Source organism: Mixophyes fleayi, chromosome 9, assembly GCF_038048845.1.
Source record: "Mixophyes fleayi isolate aMixFle1 chromosome 9, aMixFle1.hap1, whole genome shotgun sequence".
Lineage (NCBI taxonomy): Eukaryota > Metazoa > Chordata > Amphibia > Anura > Limnodynastidae > Mixophyes > Mixophyes fleayi.
Window position 1 is genome coordinate 130,994,975 of NC_134410.1, and position 27,180 is coordinate 131,022,154.

At 43.6% G+C, this 27,180-nt stretch overlaps 1 protein-coding gene and 1 long non-coding RNA gene across 2 annotated transcripts in view; one reads left to right on the forward strand and one right to left on the reverse strand.

Annotated features, from left to right (window-relative positions):
* CACNA1B (calcium voltage-gated channel subunit alpha1 B) overlaps positions 1-20,710 on the forward strand; it is a 190,788-nt gene extending 170,078 nt beyond the window's left edge. The window contains exons 41-47 of the mRNA XM_075185775.1: positions 448-575; positions 1,102-1,240; positions 1,651-1,758; positions 3,486-3,527; positions 10,590-10,779; positions 11,175-11,371; positions 17,808-20,710. Of these exons, the coding sequence (XP_075041876.1) occupies positions 448-575; positions 1,102-1,240; positions 1,651-1,758; positions 3,486-3,527; positions 10,590-10,779; positions 11,175-11,371; positions 17,808-18,332 (1,329 nt within the window). The 3' untranslated portion in view covers positions 18,333-20,710. The remainder of the gene's footprint in view (positions 1-447; positions 576-1,101; positions 1,241-1,650; positions 1,759-3,485; positions 3,528-10,589; positions 10,780-11,174; positions 11,372-17,807) is intronic.
* Positions 20,711-21,571: 861 nt separating this feature from the next.
* Positions 21,572-24,529, reverse strand: LOC142101350 (uncharacterized). The gene is made up of 2 exons (XR_012678983.1): positions 24,352-24,529; positions 21,572-21,914 (listed from the first exon to the last, which is right to left on the reverse strand). It is a non-coding gene; the product is annotated as an uncharacterized LOC142101350 (long non-coding RNA).
* Positions 24,530-27,180: the final 2,651 nt, after the last annotated feature.

A 27,180-nucleotide genomic window follows, 5' to 3' on the forward strand; every position in this document is an offset into this window, starting at 1 on the left:
CAGTACATGTCCTCGTGTTCTAATACTTCTCTTCCCCCCAGTGTCAGTACATGTCCTCGTGTTCTAATACTTCTCTTCCCCCCAGTGTCAGTACATGTCCTCATGTTCTAATACTTCTCTTCCCCCCAGTGTCAGTGTATGTCCTCGGCGGTGCCATGGGCCACTTACTTCCACCTGCCCCTGGACCAAACATTGCCAGCCCTTATTCAGACACCGGCGGGGGGGGTAAATGTATCAAGCTGAGAGTTTTCCGGCGGGTTTGAAAAGCCAATCAGATTCTAGCTATCATTTATTTAGCACAGTCTACAAAATGACAGCTAGAATCTGATTGGTTGCTATAGGCAATATCTCCACTTTTCAAACCCGCCGGAAAACGCTCAGCTTGATACATTTACCCCCAGGTCTGGTGAAAAATCCAATTCACACTGACTGTCTTCTCTGTTGCAGACTGGACCAGTCTCCCTCTTCCAGCCTCTGAAAGCAACTCTGGAACAGACGCTCCCTGCGCCATTTGGTACCACCAAGATGTTCCTGCGTCAGAAGAGCTCCGCGTCTCTGAACAACGGCGGCGTGGTGTAAGTAGCACTTATTTATTTTTTTGCTCTGATACCTGTATGAATTATTATTGGATCCAGGAAGTGTCTGTCTGTTCCAGATTCTAAACAATACCAGTGTTGTTACCGTATATCTGAATATGATATTTTTATGTTATTTTGCATAAGAAACTATTATAGTGAGTTTATATGGAAGCAATAATCCTAAAGAACAAAATGTGACACTTAGGTTTTGGAGAATTCAGTAGGGTCTGCTACAATCTGCGTCATCCAGGAATCCATTCCTCACTCCTATTACTACTTGTCTGTATAAACAGAAGTGTTGTCAACGCCCCTCCCCTTTGTACTTCCCGTCCATTTAATTATAGTTTGCAGTGGATGGATGTTGAGGGTGTGTAGGAGAGAGGAGTGCAGTACTGGGCCATTGGAGGATTAGGGGTAACGTTGAAGCCCAGGGAGATCATTAGAGCTAAGGACACGTGGGGGGAGGTGTGACAATATACACACTACCTTCTGAAGGGCATAAAAGAACTTGTCTGTCTTACAGGCCCAATCAGGACACTGGAATCCGGGAGTCAAGTTCGTGGGGGACACAGCCAGCCCCGGATCCGTTCTCCACCCCTCGGAGTACTGCATTTCAGAGAGGTCACTCAGAGGAGATCCACGCGCCGTGGCAGGGCAAACAGGCACGGCCGTCTTCATAGCTCTTCATTCTGACATGTTGTATTTATAACACCCACTAAGACAGCGCACGCCCTGTTACCCCCTCTAAATAATACGGCGTATATATGACCTTGTGTGTAGTCAAAACCTTTTTACACTTGGCACCTACGTGTTGGGGGGACGATACTTTTTATATATTTTTATTGTAAGCAAAAAATTGCAGTATGCATTGGATGTGGTCCTGAGTGGAGGGGGGTAAATATTGAAGAGTGGGGTAGTATTGCCCATTGGTGGGTCACATACTGACATTAATCTCTGGTGTGATGAGGTCCAGCATGAAATATCCAGAGAAACAGACCTTATTCTGTGCAGGTCCAGCACATTCCTCTCAGTAATACCAGATTCCTGTAACACGGAGATTTCTCTTCCACAGTCTGTTGAAATGAAAGAAATTGGGCAAAGTTTGTCTAACGGCGGAGACCATCCCACGGGCCTGGAGACCCAGGGGCGAGCGATGTCCATGCCACGTCTCGCCGCAGATGTAAGCCAAGCTGATAACTGAGATAATATATATATATATATATATATATATATATATATATATATATATATATATATATATATATATATATAATGTGCATGTGAATGGTGTCTACATTATCCCGAACATCTTACATAGGTACAATTTTGCACATTTTGGGTGTGATTTTAAACCCAAGAGATCTGGGGGTAAATGTATCAATCTGCGCATTCTGCAAGTCACCTGTAGACATTTAAATCTGTCCTGCAACGTCGACGAATATTGGCAACTTGCAGAATGTGCAGATTGATACAGTTACCCACTGGAGTAGACGCTTGAAATTGGACACACGCCGCAGGCGTGGATAGTGGGAATGTGACCTATCCATCCGCGTGGAACTAGACTGAGGGGTTGACGGAATTTGTGCGTAATACCTGAAAAAGAATGTCTCTGCTGTGTGTGTACAACTGTGAGACTCTTAAATGGTAAAGTAGCCCCCTCCCTCCCTCGGTAACACTCCTGCCAGCTGCTGGTCACCTGGGTGTTAATTACCCTAAAGTTATTATTATTATTATTATTATTATTTATTTATAAGGCGCCACAAGGTTTCCGTAGCGCCGAACACAGTACAAACAATGGACAGTACAGGGAATAACAGTACAGAACAATAAACAACTAGTACCAAAACTTCAGAGGCTCCAGGCAAAGCAGATGTAATGGAGAAGGAGCAGAAGAGAAGGTAGAGAGACAGGCGGGAGAAGGGCCCTGCTCATAAGAGCTTACATCCTGAAGGGAGGGGAAACAGATAGCCGGCACAAAGGGAGTCAGAGGGGGGGAGCAAGCGTGCACCCCAACAGAGGAGGAGCAAGGGGATGGGAGCGAGCATGGAGAGAGGGTTATGTGGAAGGCTGGTAGGCTTTAAGGAAGAGATGGGTTTTGAGTGCCCGTTTGAAGGAGCACAAGTTAGGGGACAAACGGATGGAGCGAGGGAGGTCATTCCAGTGGAGAGGGGCAGCTCGGGAGAAGTCTTGAATTCTAGAGTGGGATGAGGTTATTAGAGTGGACGAGAGGCGACGGTCATTGGCCGAACGCAGGGACCGGGCGGGAGTGTGAATGGAGAAGAGGTTAGAGATATAGGTGGCAGTAGATTGGGAGAGGGCCTTGTAGGTGAGGGTAAGAAGTTTGAAAAGGATACGGTAGGGGAAGGGGAGCCAGTGAAGGGCAAGGCAGAGAGGTGAGGCAGAAGAGGAGCGGCGAGAAAGGAAGATGAGCTTCGCAGCTGCATTGAGTATAGAATGGAGGGGGGCGAGGCGAGAGCGGGGGAGGCCGGTGAGGAGAAGGTTGCAGTAGTCCTTATTATGCAGTAGTCCTTAAAGTCATTATTTTTGTTGGTTATCTTATGGTTCTGTGGTTGACAGTGTCTGGTCACTGTCAACATTATTCAATTTCTAAAGTGCTGTAGACACAGACGATCAGGTATCCGCAATTTAACCTGTATACTTGACTCTTACACAAATTGTCGCTGACTTGTCTCTTTTCCTTTTTGTACACCCCCACTTGCCCCATTTCCATCCCATCCTCACCTGTGATTGTCTCTGCTCTGATCTTTGTGTTGCTTTTGTGTTTCCGTTCCTCCGTTTCCACCCCACATTATCTCTTAACTCTCCTCCACTTCCTGCCCGCCCTTCCCGCCATGCTGTCTGCCGCTGGTCTCCGTGGAAACGCTTCACCTGTCTGTCTGTCATCAGCCGCGGAGCCGCGCTCCTTCCCCCAGGAACGGTTACCTGCCCGTATGTAGCCTTGTTATTTCATGTCACTTGTGTGTATGGCTTTGCCGGTAGCACCATTTATATAGACCATTGTGCATCATCCAATCAGAATCTCCTATTCAGCACCGCCGCCAAGTGTCCGGTGCATTGAGTCAGCCTCTATCGTTGTGTTATCATAGTCTATACAAATTGTTGTGTCTTATTCATTATAAGGAGACATTATGGAGTGACAATAGTAAATTGCAGTGAGCTGGCTATAACAATGGTTTTACAATGCTCAATGAAACCATCTTATTCGTTAGTGTATGGGTTATTAATTAATAATGCTGAAAAGGAAACAAAAAATGTCCGGTTTGTACCCAGAATCCTCAGCCATCCATCTGTGGTTCAGCATCTGCTGTCAAGTCAATTGGGACATTTCTGAAAATTAGCACAAAGGAAAAATGTTTGTTGGCCACAAATACCAATCGGATGTTTCCTTAATTTTTTCTTTTAAACTGCACTAAAATACCAATCTGGTTTCGATAGGTAACTCTACCTTTATCCTTTAGAAATGTCCTCCCACTGTTGTTTCCTGAGTGAAGAGATTAGAAATGATTTTGCCCACTGATAGCATCTATGTGTTCTGCCCATTTCCCCGTTGTTCCCTACAGCCAGTCAGAACCTAGATGTGGAATGGGAGAGTATGAGATCTCGCCTTTAGCTGCAGTAGAGGAGCGCAGAGGAACGTATAGATTTGGGTGTGGTAGAAGTTTTGGCCTCAATGTTGGACTCACTGGTAGTCAGGTCTACAAGCTCTTCATTGTCAGAATGGTTTCCTCCATTGTGTGAAGTTTAATATGTACGTTGTGACAAGCCCGTGTTAATGTTAGAGTTTCTTGTCATACAACATACATTAAGCCTTAGATTCCCTTTGCAAATAATTAATGTCTAGGACTATTGTCCCGGAGATTAGATGGACGTCCTCTAACTCTACTCAGTGTTCCCAAGCAATTCTTATTATTTAGTGTGTGTTTTTAACATTCTATTCAGGATATCATACACAATACATTAAGATAACACTAGGATTTGTGAGGAATGTACAATGTAATACCTCTAAAGAACCACCGTGACATACAAAGCATTGTAAGATCTACCACAAGCAGCAAAGTATCCTGGAATAATAACATCCTGTTATCTCATGGCCGATCCTTTAAAGGGGTTTACTAAACTCACAGCATTGTGAAGCGTTATTCCCATTGTGTATATTGGATTTTCAATGAGCCATTGGAGGATTGAATACGATGACAGTCCTGAGTCCACATTTATAGGTGGTGATCAGTTACATTCCTGTGACAATTCATTAATCTCCATTAACCGTTCCGGCAGCAGCAGCCGTTATCTCAGATGGGATGGAGATTTACCGATAACCCATTGTAGAGACAGATCGATCGCCAGCTCTTCTGTCTAGCTATGTTGCTTGGTCCTACAGAAGCCCAGGCAGGGGGAGGACCAATATAAATAAGCCATTAATTCACTTCTATATTTATTGGTCTTTCAGGATAAGAATTCATACTTTAAAGCATTGCTAAATGTAACGTGTGATTAGCCTTTTAATGTAAATACTATTTAGGTTTTCAAAACAAAATAAAACAACAAGTCATCATTTTATAACTGAAATGCTTTATTATGGGAATTGTGGGCTTTATGCTGGAGCGTGGGAGAGAGGTAAGAAAGAGGAGGTGGGGATCAGGAAGGGGAGGAACGGATCAGTCCTGGGCTGATCTACGCGGCACCTGTACTAAGGTGGCTGGTTCCTGGGGACGATCTGCCTCCGGGCCGCATTTTCTCCATGGGCCCCGGTGCTTACAACAGCCGAATCGCTGGTAGTGCCATAGTCTTGTTTGAATTGCCATGTGACATAAGATGGTTCTGGGATCTCCTTTTCCAAGTACTTTTTCTTTTCCAGACACTATCTGGGAAGTTGTGAACTATTCACCTTAATCGCCTTCTTGCTCCTCATCCAGGGACCCTTACGCCTCACTGTTGTCTCAGCTGCTGCCCTCAAGCACTGCCACGTTCTCCCCCTGGCAGGGTTAAATACAGCGTCGGACTGGCCCGTCGGGGAGCCGGGATAGTCCTGGCTTCATAGCAATTGCGGGGAGGGACGCGATCGCGTGGGGGGGGGGGGGGGGATGTGATTGCGGGAGGGGGGGGGTTGGAGAAAATGCTCAAAAACACTGGTGGTCAGTGGGACAGCAACAGGCAGCCAATCGCAGGCTGTAAGTGCTGTGCGGCAGACAGGAAGCGATGGTGAGAGCAACTACATGTAAGTGAGGGAATGGGGGGGCATAGTACATGGGTGGAAAGTAGGCTATTAATTTAATGGTGGAGTTTAGGTGATGGGTAATTATTTAATGGATGATATCTTATTTGTGGGGTGATAGTGGGGCAATTTAATTTATTGGTGGGGCCTATATATATATATATATATATATATATATATATATATATATATATATATATATATTGAATGATGCAGATGCTTCACACCTCTGTACTTGATTTTCAGTGCCTCCACCCGAATCACTGTTCTCTCTTCTGGGGGGTGTTCTAAAGATACACCAGGGGAAGATTCGGGAAACCCCCTGCCCAGTATTAACACTCTGTGACACACTGTGTGCTGCAAAAGCCATCCAGGCACATTTATTGAAATGGAAACCACTAAATGCAGCTTTGTGATTTTATGGAAAAATATACTTTGGTATAATTTGAAATAATAGTGCAAACAACACAATACAGTAATAAGACAGTGTGGATGAAAGTGGAGCACCACTTCTTACTATGAACACCCAGTTAACACAATAACTCGCAATAAATCAATAACATTAACAGCATGCAATATAAACATTAACTGTCACAGCCTTATACACTGGAAAAATATATCAGATGCCTTACTGGCTCCTGATACTGGGAATATCTTGCGGGGTGAATGTATATACTTTTCCTTATAGCTCTACAATGTAATGCCAAACACTCCTGTATGGATGCAGCCTGGCATGGAGGCATCATGGGTCCAGTTTGCAGCTTGTAGAGGTCTATAAATCACTTGCAGTGAGGTACAGCAGTCACAGTATGCAAACCCTCCTGTAGCAACAACTGTAAGATCCTCAACTTTTATCCTTTCTTATTTGTATCCTGGAACTTGTAGTTCCACAAATGCTGATTAGACAAACATTTACCTGCCCACCCATCTCTCCCTAACTCTTCAGCCCTTGTGGCCAGATATAGTCCAAACCCCACTTGAATAATAACAGCTAGGTAAAATAACCAGTAACTTATCTGCACCAGTGTGTGTCACAGGTCTGAGCTGGATTATCTCCAAAATGGCTGACTTGTAAAATGTCCTTCTTCAGAGGTGCATGCAAACCTCCTCCTACAGCTTCACACTGTGACTTCCAGCAGGTTCTGTTCAGGACTCCACTGAGCTCTGATATCTCTGCAGACTGTCTGTTCTCTCTGCTCAGACCACCAATCCAGTGCCCTTGTGCCTAGGGTCACCTATCTGGGCTGGTCACACAGCTCAGTCTCTCCCAGGATGCTCCTCTCTCTCCGCTCTCTGGTTTCTCAGTCTTCTTAGGCTCCGCCCCCTTTTCACAATAGCCTTGTGGGAGATGTAGTTTCTCTTCCTGGACTGGTAAATAGCTATATCCATCTCTTCTCTTACTGATACAGGTGTGATTATTAGGCCCTGGGTGCTCAAGTACAACTGCAGCATCCCCAGGGGTTACACAGAAATGTCTGTATATTGAGTACACACACATCATCATCATAATCAACATTTATTTATACAGTGCCAGCAAATTCCATCCTATGCAGCCATTGTTTTGCTTTGCTGCAAGTTTATATTGTAAAGTACCAGCCCTCAACCAGATTTATGGCAAAGATCAAGTTCCGCATAATTCATTCTCCTCTCCTGTTTGCCAAAAACATCGTCCAAATGAAAGATGGCCTAGTGTTTTTATTTTGGGTGGTTTTCTAGCGATCTGCGTCATGTACGGACCTTTACTAACCGCTTGTGACATAAACAGAATGAAAAATAGAGAAATCCAAAGACCAGGTACATCCAGTGCATGTGCCCGACTGCTATGATGGCATTTATCTGGGGTTATGCCCGTGCTATGCCCAAGTCTATGGAAGACTGGATACAATGACTGATTAAAGGAACAGATCCACTACAAGATTGTAAGAAAAGTCCTCTATTAATTGATAACATCGCTATTCTCTGATGCGCGTACAGTATATGGTCTCAATATATGAACAAGTTTTATATATTTTACCCAACACGTTGGAATATTATGAATAAATATTAAATTTTATTATTGTCTGACAGTTGGAAACTCAGCAGCTTAATTAGAAGCGTCTGACTGACCGGCTGCAGAATGTATCTGTTTAAATTAGACGCTTTTATATATTCAGGTATCATAACGAATATTAGTGTGTGATGTAACGGACGGGGAAGTCTGTATAACCAGGACAGCGGCGAAACAAGTACCACCATCCTCCTATTGCTAACGCCATCTCAGGATTGGCGATAGTCGACAGTCAGAACAAGAAAAAAAATGATTTTTCATGTAAATAAAGCATTTTTCTTAATTTAGCTTTATGGGGAAATAAAATCAATTTTTTTAAAATATTTTATTTGTTTTATATTTTTTCATATTTTTAATTTTTATAGAAAGTGACTACCCGAGGCTTCCAGTAGTACTACGCATGTGTGAGCCGGCAATGCGCAGAGGGGCCCTGCACCGGCTGGCGAATCAGGGGGATTCACAGCCAGTAGCAACACTTTATTATTAAATTAGGCGATCGCCCAACCTTAAATAGACCCCTCAATGTGGACAGCAGATGTAATGAGTTTAATACCATTTTTTGCTCCCGCCCAATAATTTTGTGTTGGGAAATTAAATATTGAAGATCTTTACAGCGGTCCTGGCTGGCGGCAGTCAGAGAAGTCTTTACCGGTTTATGTATTTGCACTTATAATAAATAAAAATATCTAAAAATATATAAATAATTTGCTGTCACACCGACTGGAGAAAATACTTTATTTAAATAAATAAATAATCTTTGTCTCATTTCATATACCCGGCTATCACCATCCTTGTTACACAGACTTCCCCAGGCTGCCGTTCACGGGTTGGGAGAATCTGTTTTCGATAGAGCTTCTCTCCTATTAATAAACAGACCTGAAGGTATTATATCAGTATAATCACTGATGACTGAAACTACAGCACAAGACTATTTATTAAAGGGTGAAAAGTCCCTGTGGACATTCCTGACGGCGACAGCGCTTGGCTCTATACATAGCGGTACTATGGCGGACAGTAACCAGCGCCAGCAGGAAAATCCACCAGCGACATCTTCACCGTTTACCGCTGTAATACAGAAGAAAATCAATAACAAAATGCATTTTTCTTTAAGGATCAGTATTAGGTTTTTTTGTTTGCGCGGTAGTAAGGCCAGCAGAATCCCGAGGCACCAAGGGTGAGGGCTTATATGTACTAATTTGTATGATATATCCGGGTTTTCCGACCCTGTGTATGGTAACTTGGACGTATAGTCAGATACTGTTGTTAGGAGATGTATCTGTTGTAGGCACCAGAGTCACTGTGTAAAGCTCCATGTTGTATCTAGTTGCTTCTGATTGGCTGTTGGTGTATTGACCCCTCCATCTGATAGTACTCCTTGGGCAGCACGGTGGCTCAGTGGTTAGCACTTCTGCCTCACAGCACTGGGGTCATGGGTTAGATTCCCGACCATGGCCTTATCTGTGTGGAGTTTGTAAGTTCTCCCCGTGTTTGCGTGGGTTTCCTCCGGGTGCTCCGGTTTCCTCCCACACTCCAAAACAAAAACAACTTCTTTGTAAAGTGCAGAGTTGTTGGTGCTATATACATAAATGGTGATGATCAGTGAGCACTTTAAGCCTCTCTCCCCCCAACCAAATCTGACATTAAATCACTAGCACCTATGTTTAATAATTAGGCCTCCTTACCTGCAACCAGCTCTGACATTAAATTAATAACATTTAATATATTGTCCTTGTAGGTATCTCTTTCAGATGTTTCATTGTCTGTGCACTTGATTTAACTATAATTAGGTCCTGAAACATTTGGACAGGTCTTTTTGTAATAGAACGTAACACATGTAAAACAACTTGGATTCCAGGATCAGTTAGTTGTCCTTTAATATGACTGTAAATACGACTTGTTAACTTTTTTAAATTACCTTTATTTTATTAAAGGTCCACAAAACAATATAAATATGTATGTGCTATAGGCCTCTACTATACAGGAAACACAATAAGACTGTATATCAGGTGTAGGGTATCTGTGACTGTAGAACTATTAGTCCCAGCATAGGCCATGCTGGGTCTTGTAGTTACAGACACAGAGTCACAGATTGTATACCTCTTTTCACTGTGAAGGAATTGGACATTTGTTTGGTCATGACAGAGCCAAATCCATTGCCGTGACCACGTAACTCTTTGCACTGACTGATGAAGTTGTGATACCATACACTGAAGCTGCGGGACAGACAGCATTACAGGAGTCACACTGGAGGGAAACAGTTCTTTTCTCTGCTTTGGCAGCAACAAGTTTAAAGGATCATTATGAAATGAGGTCCATGAATAAATGACAAACCTGGACAGAATTAGGTCTCTATTTCTATAGCCTATATTTAGGTCCCTTTGTATCTTTGGTAAGTTGCTTGACCAATCGCAAGAATTTAATCTCTTGACTTGTGCTAAACCAGTTGTGGCCACTAGAGGGCAGAAGAGAATCAGGCTGGAGGATTCTGGGTAGATTCTCACACACAGACTTTAAAGTCCACAGGAATATTGTAATTTATAAGAGAGAATAATGACATAATGGTGCTTTTCTTATGTGCCCAGAGAGGCCATTTTGGTTGGTTAAATACCCCTCATTTTAAATACAAATATGGCAGCTGCACTTTGTCAGCATCAATGTGGTAAAGTCGTCCTCGGATAAGGAATGTGAACGCTGCGGGTGGTCACTGAGGTCATCTGTATTCTGATTGCAGCCCATTGCGGACACCAGTCCCATGAAACGCTCGGTTTCCACCCTGAACCCTCCGCAGCGCCCTCAGCTGTACGAATACTCTTTGGAGAAGGTGCCTCACGAGCGCGGTCACCAGCACCATCATCGATGCCACCGGCGCAAAGAGAGGAAGCAGAAGTCCATGGAGAGGTCGACGCAGAACGACAGCACTGGTAACGCACTTCTCTTATCCTAATTCTATAGGTGTCGTTAAATAAGATGGCGCAGGTACGGATAATTAGCAAAATGAAGGTAACACTGTGTCTTATTACGGCTTTGTGCCACCAGCACCCAATACCAGGGCAGCCTATCCTCAGTACTATACCAGGCCTGGCCTGTGGCTCTCCATGCTCCAGCATGCTTCTCCTGCTGGGAGTTGTAGTTCACCACACCTGAGAGCCACAGGTTGGCCAGGCCTGTACTATACTGATCCTAGTGAATGACCCTAACTGTGTAGCGTCCATGGAATAAATCAATATATAGCACTGTAGGTTTCTGCTTTCTGGTACGGAGTGAGGACCAGACCAGAGATAGTTATAGGTTGATAATTGTGGGTATTTCACAGCAGAGGCCGTCCCCCGAGAGAGGAGGCAGGAGAGAGGAAGGTCCCAGGAACGCAAACAGCAGCCTCCATCGTCATCAGAGAAACAGCGTTTCTACTCGTGTGACCGATACGGCAGCCGGGATTCAGGCCATCCACGCCATTCTGATCACAGCCGGGCGCCGTCACCCAGTTCCGTACAGGACCATGCAACCCATAGACAGGTGAGGCTGGGTAACATAGAGATACCGCACAGTGTGCCGTACATTGGGGTACAGGACATGGGGCTAATTCAGAGTTGGACGCGCGCACCGAGCGTACACAGGAACAGACGCACACAAGGAAAATCATACTTAGTGCAAATGTTGAGATGTCCGTTCCAAAACTGTGGCATTGGCGTAAATGAGGCGTACACGTGTGCATACAGGGTCAGTAGTAAGTGCTAAAGTCACCATACCCTATTTGTACACAATGTAATCATGTAATGAAGTGTCATATACAGGAGAGAATAGTGACGGCAGTTATTCATAAATATGATAGTTACATTTTCATTACCAGTTGTTTACCCCTTAAAGTCAGCAGCAAACTTTTTTCCTGCAGTAGTTCAAGTGGAAATGTCTATTAAGTAATACGAATATTATATAATATAGCGGATGTCAGCTGGAGGGGTTAATACACAATCAGCCAATCAGAAGCGGCTAAATAGTCCTGATGGTTATGATGCACCAGCGCCCGCAAGAGACGTCTCTGTGGACTCTGTTACGCGAGCACGCCATTACTGCTCCCAGTCTATGCTCACATGCCCCTGTCCGCACCCGTTCTGCCCTTGCACCAATACCTACCTGCAGATGGAGGTTTATGCATTTTTGTCTAAGTATTATACACAAACAAATTGACGCACATCCAACTCTAAATATGCCCCCTGCTGTGATATTGCCACTGGAATCAAACTACCAGACTCCTCCCACATCGCAGACCATCTGTCGGACCCATATCTTTCTATGTGACAACCTGACAGACTGTTTATTTAACAATACATTCTCCCATTCTCCCAGTGCTGCTGACACCCCACCAACTAAGTCAGGCCTGTGAGATGATGCTGGCCCCAAAGTCTTTTTTGTGGCCCCAGCTTGCTTGACAGCTCTATTCTGTTGGATAACATAATCACTTAAATAATATAAGCTAATCAACGGTAGGGCTGACATCAGAAATCAATGGCTAGTGTATAAAACAAAGCCCAATCTGATGACTAGTATATAAAGCAGACACACAATCTGATGACTAGTACATAAAGCAGACACACAATCTGATGGCTAGTATATCAAGCAGACACACAGTCTGGTGGCTAGTACATAAAGCAGACACACAGTCTGGTGGCTAGTACATAAAGCAGACACACAATCTGGTGGCTAGTACATAAAGCAGACACACAGTCTGATGACTAGTACATAAAGCAGACACACAATCTGATGGCTAGTATATCAAGCAGACACACAGTCTGGTGGCTAGTACATAAAGCAGACACACAGTCTGGTGGCTAGTACATAAAGCAGACACACAATCTGGTGGCTAGTACATAAAGCAGACACACAGTCTGATGACTAGTACATAAAGCAGACACACAGTCTGATGGCTAGTACATAAAGCAGACACACAATCTGGTGGCTAGTACATAAAGCAGACACCCTATTTGATGACTAGTATATAAAGCAGACACAGTCTGGTGGCTAGTACATAAAGCAGATGCACAGACTGTTGGCTAGTATATACAGCAGACACACAATCTGGTGACTAGTATATAAATCAGACACAGTCTGATGGCTAGTATATATAGCAGACACACAGTCTGATGGCTAGTATATATAGCAGACACACAATCTGGTGGCTAGTATATAAATCAGACACAGTCTGGTGGCTAGTATATAAAGCAGACACAGTCTGGTGGCTACTATATATAAAGCAGACACAGTCTGGTGGCTAGTATATAAAGCAGACACAGTCTGGTGGCTACTATATATAAAGCAGACACAGTCTGGTGGCTAGTATATAAAGCAGACACAGTCTGGTGGCTAGTATATAAAGCAGACACAGTCTGGTGGCTACTATATATAAAGCATACACAGTCTGGTGGCTAGTATATACAGCAGACACACAATCTGGTGACTAGTATATAAATCAGACACAGTCTTATGGCTAGTATATATAGCAGACACACAATCTGGTGGCTAGTATATAAAGCAGACACAGTCTGGTGGCTACTATATATAAAGCAGGCACAGTCTGGTGGCTAGTATATACAGCAGACACACAATCTGGTGGCTAGTACATAAAGCAGACACACAATCTGGTGGCTAGTACATAAAGCAGACACACAATCTGGTAATTAGTATATAAATCAGACACAGTCTGATGGCTAGTACATAAAGCAGACACAGTCTGGTGACTAGTACATAAATCAGACACAGTCTGATGGCTAGTATATATAGCAGACACACAATCTGGTGACTAGTACATAAAGCAGACACAGTCTGGTGGCTAGTACATAAAGCAGACACAGTCTGGTGACTAGTACATAAATCAGACACAGTCTGATGGCTAGTATATATAGCAGACACACAATCTGGTGCCTAGTACATAAATCAGACACAGTCTGATGGCTAGTACATAAAGCAGACACAGTCTGGTGGCTAGTATATAAAGCAGGCACAGTCTGGTGGCTAGTATATATAGCAGACACACAATCTGGTGGCTAGTACATAAAGCAGACACACAATCTGGTAATTAGTATATAAATCAGACACAGTCTGATGGCTAGTATATATAGCAGACACACAATCTGGTGACTAGTATATAAAGCAGACACACAATCTGGTGGCTAGTACATAAAGCAGACACAGTCTGATGGCTAGTACATAAAGCAGACACACAATCTGGTGACTAGTACATAAAGCAGACACAGTCTGTGGCTAGTATATAAAGCAGGCACAGTCTGGTGGCTAGTATATATAGCAGACACACAATCTGGTGACTAGTACATAAAGCAGACACACAATCTGGTGGCTAGTACATAAAGCAGACACACTATCTGATGGCTATTTTATAGGAACCCCCCTACCCTGGTGTCTACAATAAAGCAGGCCGCACCCCACAATGTACTCAGCACCTCACATGTTGCCACTTGCTCACTACTAGCACACATAGGGGATATATTCACTAAAGCTTCTAAACAGCAAAAGTTAAGGTTTGGCATTCTGATAGCTAAAGTCTGATTGGTTGCTGTGGGCAACAGCTCCACTTTTCCTTTTTAGGAGTTTGATAAATGTACCCCACAGTGTTCAGGATCTGTGATATTAGGGGAATGGGAGAATTTGTCGCTAGAAGTAGAGAAAAAAAGTTTGGCAATTTTACATTTTCCCCAAATTTTGGAGCATTTCACAGTAAAATGTCACTAAATTCACAGAAGTTATTAAGTTGGGAGCTTCTGCTACATGTGAGTAACCAGAGAATTAGAATACGACGCACACAGGGAATGGGAGAATCTACGTTTACAGAAGCGGTCTGATAGGGTGACTGTCCTATAGAATGGTGTTGTCTGACCGCTGGGCTCCGGTAACATGTCTGTGTTTGGGTGTAGTCACATCTTTTTTTATTAAATGTTTCATCCTCAAATATATATTCAGGTAATCCTGTGTACAGCTAAATATGGTGTAATATTGTGTTATACATGTTCCTGTCACTGTCAGGCCGGTATATTATTTCGGGTGTGTGTAATTATACCTCTGTACGTTTATTTACGGAGCATGGCATACAGGATTAGGGTCATTGTGTCAGATTGCCATTGTAGAATCTTGTTATGCTGTGTAAATAACACGATTAAAGTCTGAAATCCCCTATTATCAGTAATGACTTGGAATTAACAGCATTGTAGGACCTCCGAGGGGGTCTGTATAACATCCATAGGTGGCTCTATAGGTCTTTCCTCGGCTTACAGTTTGCCCTGAAAGTTCTGTAGAACCAACTTTCAGTAGGATCCTAAAAATATACACAACCTACCAACACCCCCGTTCTAACATTAAAAGCTCTGTGCAGAAGTACTATCCGTTAAATAAACGCCGGAATAGAGTAATTCCTTAACAATGTGTTACGCTCTTCTCCAATCCATGATGTCCATGACAATGACTTCAAGGCCTAATCTATGACGGAGGAATCTATACAAGGAGTTTGGACTGCTGTCTAATAGGTATCTATAAATCCCAAGCGTCCAGATTTAGGTGGAACAGTCCCGATTTAAGGGCTCTGTCCCACCTTTCCGATCGGGGCAGCTTCATCCCAATCGGTGGGAAAGTCGGGAGGTATTCTGATCACAGCTTCTCTGCAATAAAGGGAATTAGAAGGGAGGATAGAGGGCGCAGCCTAGCGTTTGAAAAGCGCTAGACACTCCCTGGGGTGTGGTACAGGCCCCATATGGGTGTGACCCCCCCCCCATCATGACATGACCACACCCGCCCCTTCCCGATGCTGCCTCACCAAATGTTGGGAGGTATGTGTATCATCAGGCGAGTGCTGGATCTTGAAAAGACAGTTTCATACAGTGGGGGAAGTGTATTGAAAAAAGACACGGCAAGAATAGGGCAGATTTATCATCATCATCATCAGCTATTTATATAGCGCCACTGATTCCTCAGCGCTGTACAGAGAACTCACTCACATCAGTCCCTGCCCCATTGGAGCTTACAGTCTAAGTTCCTTAACATACACACACACAGACTGAGAGAAACTAAGGACAATTTAATAGCAGCCAATTAACCTACCAGTATGTTTTTGTAGTGTGGGAGGAAACCGGAGCACCTGGAGGAAACCCACGCAAACACGAGGAGAACATACAAACTCCTCACAGATAAAGCCATGGTCGGGAATTGAACTCATGAACCCAGTGCTGTAAGGCAGAAGTGCTAACCACTGAGCCACTGTGCTGCCCAGATTTAGTTACTTTTTAAGGGGTCCTCACCCTACCCGGCATTTAAGGAAAATGTCAACAGCTTCTATAGATACCTCAACATCTGTAACGTCCATACGGACTTCTGAGAACGCTGCCAATCACAACCAGCGACCACAATAAAGAGCGAGTCAGGAGGAATTCGGCTTTCATACAATGAACCAGCAACTCCTGATCACTTCCTGAGCACAAACACAGCGATCTGCCTGTCCCCGGGAGGACCCCGGGACTGGTATTTTCCTGCAGGGAGGGGAGATTTTGGATGTGATACAATTCACAGCAGCTCACCCACAGTGCCCCTATTGTTAGAGCTTGTGGTAACATGCTGTAATGCTACATTGTAGCATAGCACAGACAGACCCACAGAATAAAGTACAAATATTTGGTATTCCTAGAATTGTTACAAGTTGCAGAATACAATTTGAGGGTATGTTGTGAGCTGAATTAATTGTGTCAATGATATTTTTCATTTTTACCACCTACTGTTCCCCTCTATAATGTTTATAAATTATAAAGATATTTATTTTTAAATATAGTACAGAAAGAAAACCCTATCTGTCCCCCTAAAGACAATATCATATTGTACAGCGTGGAGGAAAAAGTAGAAAATGTTATGCCTGACAAAACTGACACTTTAAACCCAATATCCACCCAAAGCTCTAGCACTGAAAGGGTTAAACGCATGCCGTACTCCCAGCGTATGCTGATTTTAATTGTGCACCTTGTTTTTGAGGGGGGAGGGGGGGGGGGGTTAACAAAGTCCCAGAACTGATGCATATTTAATAAATACCGCCCCTGTGAAATACCGCCCAAGCCACGCCCCTTTTAGCGGCAAAATCTGAACAAGATTGCACCGGTACCAAGTGTGGGGAGGGGACATAAATCTGCTATTATAAACAAGGCAAGAAAAAAATATTACCCAGGAGTCTCATCTCATTCTTGGACACTGTCCTACAGACACAGGAATATCATGATGTATATAAAGGTAACATTCACAAGTATGGAAAATGTTTCAGGAACAGGGTGTGCATTATGGAGGAAATAGTTTATTTTCTTTGTACACCAGACTTTACTGGGTATTCCATCGTCCTTGTAGACAGAATGTGCGACACCGCATAGAGGTCAATTGATCTGCAGCCTGCACTACTTTCACTGCTGCTCTCAAAAGGGGATGCAAGTATCTGTGTGTTATTATCAGCCCTAAAAGATGGAGGACAGGGAGTACATTTCAGTTTTAGTGGAGAGGAAATCTTAGTGTCATCTACTGCCCAATGGTTGTATTTCAGACTTTAATCCTGATGCGGGGAATGTTGTACGTTTTCTAAAGCTGTCGGTTCAGAGTTGTGTTTTTTGCTTCTCTAAACTCTCCTTTTTCTCTCTCTTTTCCTATACCCATTACCTCTCTCTCCCTCTGATCTGGTGTCTGTGTCCTATATTTGGCTTCCTGGTTCCATGTGTTTGTGGCTTTGTGACACTTTTTGTCTTTGGTCTTCTTTATTTCCATCACGTGGTCCATGCCATGTGTTTCATGTGTCTATGTGACCACTAATCTCCATTTGTTGTGACATGTTGTGTTCTCGTTCTGTATGTGGCGTATCTGTCTTTGTCATGTTTCCATCACGTGTTGTGCCGTTTTGATGTGCTTTCTCACCCTTTCAATCTAGGGCAGCGGTTCGGCCAACGGGAGTCCACGTCTGACCAGTTCCGGTGCTAGCACCCCATGCCGGGTAATCCGGAGACAGCTCCCACAGACTCCTCTTACTCCTCGGCCCAATGTAACTTACCGGACAGCTCACTCTTCCCCTGTACACTTTGGGGGGTCCGCTTACTCTCCTGGGCGACTGAGCCGGGGCTTATCAGAGCACAACACCTTGCTGTACAGCGAATCTCCGAGTCCCTCTGCCTGCACAGTCACACGCATTGGTTCTGACCCGTATCTCGGGCCACGTCAAGATGCTGACCGTTACTGCCCTCTGCCCGAGGACACCTTAACCTTTGAGGAGGCCTTGGCCAGCAACTCTGGACGTTCCTCTCGGACTTCCTATGTATCGTCTCTCACCTCCCATTCTCACCAGCTCTGCAGGGTTCCAAATGGCTATCATTACACCTTAGGGCTCAGTACAGGGCCAGGCACAGCTCCCCGAGTACGAAGCTACTACCATGAAGCAGACGAGGACGACTGGTGCTAGCACAGGGAAACAAGACATGCTCCCACTCCCAACCCCAACTTCAATGGAAAGCCGAAGCAAGACAAGGCCGGGGGTGGAGAGGGGGCACTTGTATGAGTTACTACTGATGAGTTTTATCATCAGCTGACAGATCGCCGCGACATCAGAGCATGGGACGGGAGATCAGAGGCGGCCAACTTGAGAGAAATCGGAACATGGAAAAACAGGAGCGACTTTAAGGAAGGAGCAAGGACCGAGAAGGGAAGCCAGAGCAGGTCTCAGATAAAACTTGTTCTATCAACGTGATTTAGAGTCTTCCTTTTGGGGAGTGTTAAGATGCCTATTTTTCAGTAATCGGAATACCAGAAGTATGAGGAAACTGGAAACATGGAGCTTGGAGAGAAAAATAAAAATAGAGAAGCAAGATTAGGACCACAAAGTATTGAGGTTGTTTTTTTATTATTTATATATACCTAAAGGATACAAGGGATTTATTGTGAAGCCCTTCACCTACCTACGCCGTCCTCCACAAAGTCACAGAAGATGTTAAGGACCACTTCACATCTCATCATCTCTCCTCCAACTCTTTCCATTCTACGTCTCTTCTTGAGTTTACCAGGGGTGAGCTTAGTGGAGGACACTCTACTTGGAAAGTCTAGTTCACATGAACACAATACAGTGTCCGGTTTTATACTTCTAAACCTTTTCTTGCTCTCACGGTTAAGACTTTTGTTTTTTTGTAAGAGAGTTGGTATTTCAAGCATGACATGTCCTTGGGTTTGAGACACTTGATGACGTTGGCTCAGTGGCATGTCAAATCTGAGGAGCACCCTCGTAGGTTCCACACCTGCCCGGTGTCTACAGATGACCTTAGTCTTTATATTTTGGAAATGTTGTGGTGCCTGAGCGGCAGTGGCCACGACTGCTGGAAACTAAAGTTATGATAACCCTTTGAGAAGTTTGTGTTGTGTGTATGTGTGTGTGTGCGCTGCTGATATAAAATGTAACTTCTCCGTACGGGAGGTTCCTCCAACGCATCAAACGAAGAGATGGTGGGACCCTCCTGGGCACATATCTGTTCTCTGTCCTAAAACTCACCAACAAGCCTTTCCTCTCCTCCGCATAGCCTAGATTTTGGTCATGCACAGGTCTGAGCATGCATGTTACTAGTTAGTGTGTCTTTTGCACATGATTTGGTCAATGAAGTTGCACTAATGTGTTTTTTGTAGTGGTTTCCATTTTAATTGTATTTTAAAACTCATACGGGGAACCTCCCCTTATCACCAACTGAAGGAAAGCTTGTTCCTTGTCTATCACAGATCTAGGCTTACGGTCACATGTTGCACCGAGCAACTCTGAAGACGGGATATCACATAGCAGTCTATAGTTTCCTTCCACTTCTATGGCTCCCAATGCTACAGATGATTGTATGACCCATTCTTCGTAGAGAGCAGCTGTAGTCTTGGTCTGGTTGAGCGTTTTTATTATGGTGTCCTGTGCCATACAATCCTAGAGGCAACATGTACTCTGCCCCAGTGCCAAATGCATTGAGTCTCGTAGACACTGTGCCAACCTTATCTTGCCCAGTGTACCACGCTCATGAATTTCGGCAAAGCTTGAGCTGTATATCTGTCCTATGGCAATAAGGCTCTCCGTGACTTGGGACGAATAAGATTCTGATGAGCGCTTTGTGGCCTTGACATTCATATGTAGCATATAACCCAAACCGCAAGCACAAGACAATACAGATTTATGGTGGGCACGATATCGAGAAACATTGTATGTATTCTGTGCATATTATATAACAATAGTAATCTATTTTAAGGGCAAAGCTGATTTTCCAAAGACATTTTCAGACATCACACGAAAAACAGCATTAGAGGTTATAATATTTCACATCTAGTAGAACGTGACTAATGGACCACTTCAGCCACATAATTTCTTTGTCTATCCAAAAAAAAAGGAATTTTTTTGTCAAATAGTTAAATTGTCGGACAAAGGACTGATCAACAGATCTAGTAGCTGGTTCCCTTAAAGGTTCTATCATATATTTTTACAGGAGTAATTAACTTGTTGGTCTGCGGATGTGTTGTAGGTTGCTTTTTTTTTTCCTTTACAAAAAGGGTATTCTATCTAGCACAATATACTACAAAGTCAGCCTCTTGGTGGGTGGGTACATCGCGTGGAAGACACAAAGGGACGATCACCATGTACATACAGCGTTTCAAGCCTGGCGTCGGGTTACCGCATTGTTCCAAGCTGTATATTTCATTTCACTGCTAAGTGCCTACATTTAACTGATAACGGTCTTCTGAAAGAGCCACAACATCGATATATGTCAATTGTGTCACCTTAGTCTTAGTTTTGTAAAGCTACTAGTGTCCATTTAAAAAAAGACCTTTTAAAATATATGTAAATTTTTCATGACACTGTATAAGAACCGTCTAACCAGTGTGAAGTCAGTGAGTGCCCATGTATCAAGATGCCCTCACTGTACCACCAATGCCAAATACCAGACACCCGCCGGTTGAAAGAATTGTGTTTAGGTGGCACATGACCCGCCCACTTTTATGTTAATGGCTACATGGACTGTAGTTTATGCTATATTAAGATAGATCATTTTTTTGTACATTTTTTTTTAATTCTGAGATTGAGAGTGAGAGCTCTCCTTAATTGTTATATTGCCTATAACATATACCTGCTTGGGTCCTGAATCATATTAGCAACATGGACATGAAACTGCTTTCATTGTAACGGACTTTGCTCATTTTTCTAACGTTTTTGGATCAGTTTATCTGACTTCCATATCTGTCCTCGTGTGGCTCTGGCTCTCGGTGCTGGAGAACAGATGTTTATAAATAAGTATTTGTATTGTAAGGATAGCAGGGGTCACAGAACAACATTATCCGTTGTATCATACGTCATCGATGTATCGGTGCCCTTCACTGATCTGTGTTCGGAATGCTCAGAAGCAACAGAGTCAGCGAAGAATACCCCCAGCATTCCGTTATCAACATATCTGCATGTCTATAATTACTCATTTATCCGCAGAAGGGCTTACGGCTTATTTGCGTACAAGGGCAAATTGTCTAAAATACAGGATTCTTTTGCAGTGTTTGAATTTGAGCTGAAGGATTTTTTTTGTATCATAGAAAAGAGGGTAGATGTATATAATAGAGATGGAGCTCTCTCCTGCCTATGTAAGACCCTATTTTTGCAACAAAATTTCTACTACAACTACAAGTTGTTGGAGCACCAGGTAATTGTATCAGATACAACTTTATAGAAGTTATGGATAAATGGAGATAAAATGAAAATGTCAGCAATTATCTTCCGGCCTAGATTTTTATATGTGTAGAAATTAATTTCCAACAGGGGGGGGGTGCCAGCCCTCTACCCCCCAAACATCCAAAGCGCCCCTTTATCAGACTGGGTCTCTGCATGGAAAATGAACCGTATTCTCCCACAGGGCTATGCAAGAAGTGGATCCGCAGACGTCAAGTAGTTCACCTTTCATCCAACGCTGTCAGCCTTGTCTGTTGGACCCTCCCATTTCAAGGCTTATCGAGAAATGCGACCAAATCTTTTCTACTTTTTTTCCCCCTAAAACGAAGAAAAAAATAAAAAACAGGCACAAGTTTCACATAAAAAAAAAAACTTTTTAAGAAAATGCTGTTTAAGAATAAAAAAACAAAAGTGAAAAAAAAAAAAACAACAACTTTGAAAACGAACAAAAAAGCATTTTGCGCCTGCAGCATGAACCTGTCAATCATCCTGCCAGGGATTGGGACATTGTAGTTTTATACGCTGGATTATACACACACTCACACCTGGTTCTCCCCTCACCCTATGGGCTGTACGGATTGTGTCTCAGTGCTGTGAGCAGAGTGTCCGGGCGTGAGAGGGGTAATTGCATCTCTTGTTTAGACTATGCTTAAAGCATAGCTGTCCACTTGGCTGACGTGGAGGCTGGTGGATGTGCGGACACCGCTAGGTCTCCTAGATGTGTACACATCAGATGATTCACCCCTAGGATGAAGCACTCTTATACCTTACAATGCATGTACGTTAAGTCCATCTGTTGTAGGAGGACCTATCTTTAATGTGAGACCCTCTGGCACTGTACTGATTGACATATTTTGGGTGATGTGTGCTTTATGCTATGCAGAGCTGTTTTTAAATTGCCGACATATTTCACCTACCTTCCCTCTTTACCTTTGCATCCAAAATTTTAAGTATTTTGAGCTTGATGGAGGTTTTTGCACTTTTTTGTTTTACAAAAGTTGGCAACTTTATTTGAGCATATTGACAAGATAAATTCTATCCAAAATGAGACATCAATTGGGCTGTGAATGGGGTTTTGGGGATTGTTTGTAGACTTAAGCAGCCTTCATTTCCTGCTTGTACACAATTCCTTGTGTATAGTGCACCACAATCTGGACAGTCGGCCTCAAAGATCTTTTGGTTGAATGTGGGCTGCAATGCTGTAGCGCCCTCACAAACCCCACACAATCCCACAACTGCTGTTACAATGAGCACTGGAGTTTACGTCAGGAAACTTGTATCTCACCAGCTGTAAAATATGTCCCAGCAGAAGGACATGTTGGGACTTGTAGTTCCACAACAGCTGAAGTCCTAACGTAGGTCATATGGTATCTCTTACCTGTCCTATTCCTTGCAGAAATTCTAGTTGTGTCCACTAAGGATCTATTTTGAGGACGGGAGGGGTAAGGTCAAGCTGGCAATGATTCCTCCGACCCTACAAAGAGGGGACCTAATATTGTACTGTTAAGATGTTTGTAGATAAATGAAACTAATTTGCAGTGGGGCAAAGTAGCACCAAAACCCCACGTGCTGTCAGAGAGCTGGTGTTGCGTTTTTGTTAGCATGGGTGGTAGGGCGGCCGTCTGAACCAATGCACCTCAATAAAAATGGCTAGCGTTGTCAGCTTTTTGCCACCTAAAATCCTCCACTTAATTGTTTGCATCCCAAACCAGACTGAACTGGCCGTTCCTTGCATAATTAATGTTTGCATGTAAACTATATACATATGAAATTATAAAAAGCTACCAAAAAAAAAAAACACAGAAAAAAAAAAAACATTACTTGCATGAAAAATGCTAAACATCTCTTCGTACTCTTTTGATACGATGTAACTCTTCTGTTGTTTATTTTTATTTATATTTGATAATAATTGGGGGTTTGTTGCAAAACTTTCTATGAAAAAAAAAAAAAATGTTTTGAAAATTAGACACACACACTTTTTTCCTCCCTTTAACACATTGAAACATTGAATAGTCTGTTGTCTGAATAATAACTCTCGGCCCAGACACCAGATTGTGCGATTGATTCTACAATTACCAGTTTTGTAAGAAGCAAGAGGTCCTTGAATTAAAATAAAACTTGGCAAATAAAACAATGTTGTGTTTTATTTTGGTGTTGTGTTTTATTTACTTTGAACTCTTTTCTTAGTGAGGTTTTGAAACAATGAGATTTTGCATTCAAGCTAATTTAATATCATAGTTTACTACTCTAGTAGCCATATGTAATATATACTATAGTGTAGATTATAAGAATATCAGAAGTCACAGAGCAGGCTAAACACATACATAAGACAACAATTCCTTTAGGAAGCTTATTTTTGCAGCTTTAACAACTGGTAAAATAGAAATTAATGTTCCCTATAGTGAAACAACTGTCACAGTGCACACTGACAAATTCCTGCTGTGACTTGTTGCATTCAGGAAAAGTGCACTGTGGGCCTGATTCATTAAGGAAAGTAAGCAAAAAATTCAGTAAGTTTTCTTACTCAAGTTTTCTGGACAAAAACAAGTTACAATGCAAGGGGTGCAAATTAGTTTATTATTTTGCACATAAGAAAAATACTGTCTGTTTTTCCATGTAGCACATAAATACTTGATAGCTTATTTGTACACTGAAATTTAAGTTGATCTAGGACATGTCCTACCCCAACTATAAATTTGTCCCCACATTTTAAGTTTACCTCCCCCTCAAATGCAACATGGTTTGCCTTACTTACTTTTGCTTCACACCGGAGAGCACATAGCTACCTACTCTCTTGGAATGTCTGGAAGACTCACAGAATATTGGGAGGAGGGAAGGTGGGCTAATCTCCCCGATTATTGCTGTGCCTACCAGACTACAAGAAAATGGCTGTTGCCCATAAAAGGGAACATGTGTTGTTATGCCTTAATTTCCTCTAGATATCTTCCCTCTCAGATTGTTCTACATATAGAGTATAACAATGAGTTTCAGTCACATATTTAGCAGGATGAAAGTCTGTACTACAAGAAAATGGCCACCGTCCTCCTGCATATAATTGCAGTCATTACTTATTCTTCTCCCCAGTGTTTCCTCAGGATAACTGGCCAGTGTCCTGCACAAAATATAATAGTAAAATTCAGCTTCAGATCTATACTGTATCCAGGATATTCCTTTTATTTACACATCGAGGCATTTACGAAGAAGTGGTGGACTACAAGAAAATGTCCGCCACTCTCCTTTGTGTCTCTGTATGTGACATAGTTGCAAACTCTCCCGGAATATTGGGACAGCTCCCGGATCCCGGCTGTGCCTCTAGAGCCTCCGGCCTGTGTATGTGATGAGGCGTGCTGGCCAGGATGTACATATATCAGTAAGTACATTGTCTTTGTTCTTTATATTTATTTTATTTTTATTAGTAAGTTATTAGATGTCCAAAATGTATTTGTTAAAGTGAGATAGAGAAATATTTGTCACAGGTTTTTAGGGCTAATTTATCGTGCTCTATAAACGCGATAAAATGTTTATCACAGTGATTTGGCTTTTTTTGTTTCGCTTTATTCATCCACCATGTTATTGCAGCTCTGCACAGGAGACCTTATCGTTCATGGAGCAGGACGGCGGTAATGTCACGGCTGTGATGTTAGCTTGTTGACAGCATTGCCATAAATTTTACAGTAAAATTAAAATAATCTTGGCTTCCAGCGCTACACTATAGCGTATGGTGGCAATGCTGCACACCGTACTACGAGTTATACTCGGTGGTGCTGGACACACTCCAGGGTGACACTAGGAACGCCGACAGGTGCAATAGCGCACGCCACATCAGATGCTACTTATTGCACAATCTCTCTGAAATAATTATTCAAAAGTGGACAAGTATAAATAAACATCCAGGTCATGGGACTTGGAGGTAAATTATAATATCCTTATATAGGGATAATGGGGCGGATGTAGAATTTATCGCAAAATGGGATTAATTACTCTATAAAAAAAACAAAACACAAAAATACTATATTTCCGCTCACATTGAGTGTCACACGCGCCTCAAGACGTGTATGCGTCTGGTTTAGGACAGGTCATCACCATGAGCGAGAATCTGCACCCGCCCTAGAGCAATATGGGAGATACCCCTCCTAACTGGCGTGTATGCAGGTCTGCATGAGTCACATGTGCACCCAATTAATGTAATCTCTGGACAGAACGCACACCCCAATCCCTATACTCCCTGCACACAACACACACCCCAATCCCTATACTCCCTGCACACAACGCACACCCCAATCCCTATACTCCCTGCACACAACGCACACCCCAATCCCTATACTCCCTGCACACAACGCACACCCCAATCCCTATACTCCCTGCACACAACGCACACCCCAATCCCTATACTCCCTGCACACAACGCACACCCCAATCCCTATACTCCCTGCACACAACGCACACCCCAATCCCTATACTCCCTGCACACAACGCACACCCCAATCCCTATACTCCCTGCACACAACGCACACCCCAATCCCTATACTCCCTGCACACAACGCACACCCCAATCCCTATACTCCCTGCACACAACGCACACCCCAATCCCTATACTCCCTGCACACAACGCACACCCCAATCCCTATACTCCCTGCACACAACGCACACCCCAATCCCTATACTCCCTGCACACAACGCACACCCCAATCCCTGTACTCCCTGCACACAACGCACACCCCAATCCCTGTACTCCCTGCACACAATGCACACCCCAATCCCTATAATCCCTGCACACAACGCACACCCCAATCCCTATACTCCCTGCACACAACGCACACCCCAATCCCTATACTCCCTGCACACAACGCACACCCCAATCCCTATACTCCCTGCACACAACGCACACCCCAATCCCTATACTCCCTGCACACAACGCACACCCCAATCCCTATACTCCCTGCACACAACGCACACCCCAATCCCTATACTCCCTGCACACAACGCACACCCCAATCCCTATACTCCCTGCACACAATGCACACCCCAATCCCTATAATCCCTGCACACAACGCACACCCAAATCCCTATACTCCCTGCACACAACGCACACCCCAATCCCTATACTCCCTGCACACAATGCACACCCCAATCCCTATAATCCCTGCACACAACGCACACCCCAATCCCTATACTCCCTGCACACAACGCACACCCCAATCCCTATACTCCCTGCACACAACGCACACCCCAATCCCTGTAATCTCTGCACACCCCAATCCCTGTACTCCCTGCATACAACGCACACCCCAATCCCTATACTCCCTGCACACAACGCACACCCCAATCCCTATACTCCCTGCACACAACGCACACCCCAATCCCTATACTCCCTGCACACAACGCACACCCCAATCCCTATACTCCCTGCACACAACGCACACCCCAATCCCTATACTCCCTGCACACAACGCACACCCCAATCCCTATACTCCCTGCACACAACGCACACCCCAATCCCTGTACTCCCTGCACACAATGCACACCCCAATCCCTATAATCCCTGCACACAACGCACACCCCAATCCCTGTACTCCCTGCACAC